This window comes from Dichomitus squalens (genome assembly GCF_000275845.1).
Source record: "Dichomitus squalens LYAD-421 SS1 unplaced genomic scaffold DICSQscaffold_72, whole genome shotgun sequence".
Taxonomy (NCBI): domain Eukaryota; kingdom Fungi; phylum Basidiomycota; class Agaricomycetes; order Polyporales; family Polyporaceae; genus Dichomitus; species Dichomitus squalens.
Genome location: NW_006766954.1, coordinates 1 through 1,948, shown reverse-complemented (window position 1 = coordinate 1,948; position 1,948 = coordinate 1). Strand labels below are relative to the sequence as shown.

Genomic DNA, 1,948 nt, shown 5'->3' with positions numbered 1-1,948 from the left:
TACGGTCCAGCAACCGATCTACGAGTTTTCGCGGCATCCCCGTGATGCGCAGATTGCGGGTGTCGAGCCAGACTTTCTGTCCAGCTACGATGGTCGGTAGCTCTCGAACGTGTTTGTCAAAGTGCTCCTTCATCCGTTCGGCCGCCAGACCCAGTGCCGCAGTTGCGTCCTCCCGTGCCTTTCGTAGTTCCTCTCGCCGTTCGTCCGCCGCTGGTACTTCCGTGTCGAGAACCGGAATGTGAAACTCCGGGTCGTATCCGTACATCAGGAAGAAGGGCGAGTACCCAGTGGCCGAGTGAACCCGTGAGTTAAAGGCAAACTCCGCAATTGGTAGCCAGTGGACCCAATCGTCCCGTCGCAGAGAACAGAACATGCGGAGGTAGGCTTCCAGCTCCTGGTTCCAGCGTTCGGACTGACCGTCGGTCTGAGGGTGGTATGCCGTCGATAAGGTGCTCTCGATGCCGAGGCCCTTAAAGACCGCGCGGAACAACTTGCTTGAGAACTGCGGTCCTCGGTCTGAGATGATCTTTCGCGGAACGCCGTGCAGGTGTACATGATCGTGGATGAAGTTCCAAGCAGCTCCTTCAGTGTCGACCTCCTCGTCTGTTGCAGCGAAGTGTACCATCTTGCTGTGCCGGTCCGCCATAACCTGAATGGCGTCGTACTCGACTCCGGCTACCGTGACCTTGGGAAGTCCAACGATGAAGTCCGTCGTCATGATGCGCATCGGACCCTCCGGGATTTCGTTCGGCTGCAGCGGTCCATAGGGTTTCGTGCGCGACGTCTTCCCTTGATGGCAAGTGTCACAAGTCCGTACGTAGTCCTTCACGAATTGAGCCATACCGTACCAGTGATAGTTGCGCGACAGCAGCTCGACCGTCTTCCAAACTCCAGGATGTCCTGCCAGAGGAGAGTCGTGGTGAAGCCGTACCAGCTCGGTCCGCAGCTCCTGATCATTCGGAATGTAGATCTTGCCTCGATACTGGAGGAGATCCTGTTCGATGTTCCAATCGACCAGGTCGTTTCGCAGTGCTGCAGGACCAAGCTTCTTCACATGCTTCAGGGCTTCCACGACCGCAGGTTCGAAGTTCTGACACTCCTGGATGCACTTCAGGAGAGCCTTGTCCGGTACGACCGCAAGGTGTCCTCGTTGACTCGCCAGGATACGGAACTGTTCGGAACAGAGCACCGTTCTAGCCAGGTTGTCTTCACCATCACCGTGCTGTTAGTCCGGTCGTCTCGACAGCGCGTCCGCGCGTCCGTTAGAGACACCAGGCTTGTGGGTGATGATGAAGTCGAACCGCGATAGATACAGGGCCCATCGCGCCTGTCTGCGAGTGAGGTTCTGCGCCGTCCTCCAGTACTCGAGGTTCTTGTGGTCCGACTCAATCTCGAACTGGGAGGGGAGACCTTCGAGGTGGTGACGCCACGCTTGCAGGGCACGGATGATCGCGAGCATCTCCTTGTCATAGATCTCGTAGTTCCGTTCAGCATCGTTCATGGACTCGGAGTGGTACGCGATCGGGTGAAACTTTCCATCGTCGCCCTCTTGGGACAGGACCGCACCGGTGGCGTACCCGGAGGCGTCGACCTCAACTCGCGTTTTCCGTTCCGGGTCATAGATGCAGAGGACCGGACTTTCACAGAACCGTCGTTTGATCTCGTCGAACGCGCGTTGCTCTTCCTCGCCCCACTGCCAGGGGTTATTGCCCGTAAGTCGGTCCAGCGGTTTGCAGATGGCACTGAAGTCGTGGATGAATCGTCGGTAGAAGTTGGCAAAGCCACGGAACTTCCGTACGTCCGAAGCGTTCTGAGGAGTTGGCCAGTCTGCAATTCCCTTGACTTTGACCGGGTCCATGCCCACGCGTCCTTCGGAGAAGATCATGCCCAGATACTCGATCTGTGACTGTTCGAACCGACATTTCTCCGGCTTTAGGAAGAGGTCATT

At 57.2% G+C, this 1,948-nt stretch overlaps 2 protein-coding genes across 2 annotated transcripts; both read left to right on the top strand.

Moving 5' to 3' along the window:
- Positions 1 to 793: 793 nt before the first annotated feature.
- DICSQDRAFT_71327 (uncharacterized protein) lies at positions 794 to 1,309 on the top strand (the record flags this gene model as incomplete). The annotated part of the gene is made up of 1 exon (XM_007370620.1): positions 794 to 1,309. One exon carries the CDS (start codon positions 794 to 796, stop codon positions 1,307 to 1,309), a length of 516 nt encoding a protein of 171 aa, XP_007370682.1.
- A 42-nt stretch (positions 1,310 to 1,351) lies between these two features.
- On the top strand, positions 1,352 to 1,906 carry DICSQDRAFT_71274 (uncharacterized protein; the record flags this gene model as incomplete). The annotated part of the gene is made up of 1 exon (XM_007370619.1): positions 1,352 to 1,906. A coding segment is annotated over one exon (555 nt), but the record flags the coding sequence as incomplete, so codon positions are not given.
- Positions 1,907 to 1,948: the final 42 nt, after the last annotated feature.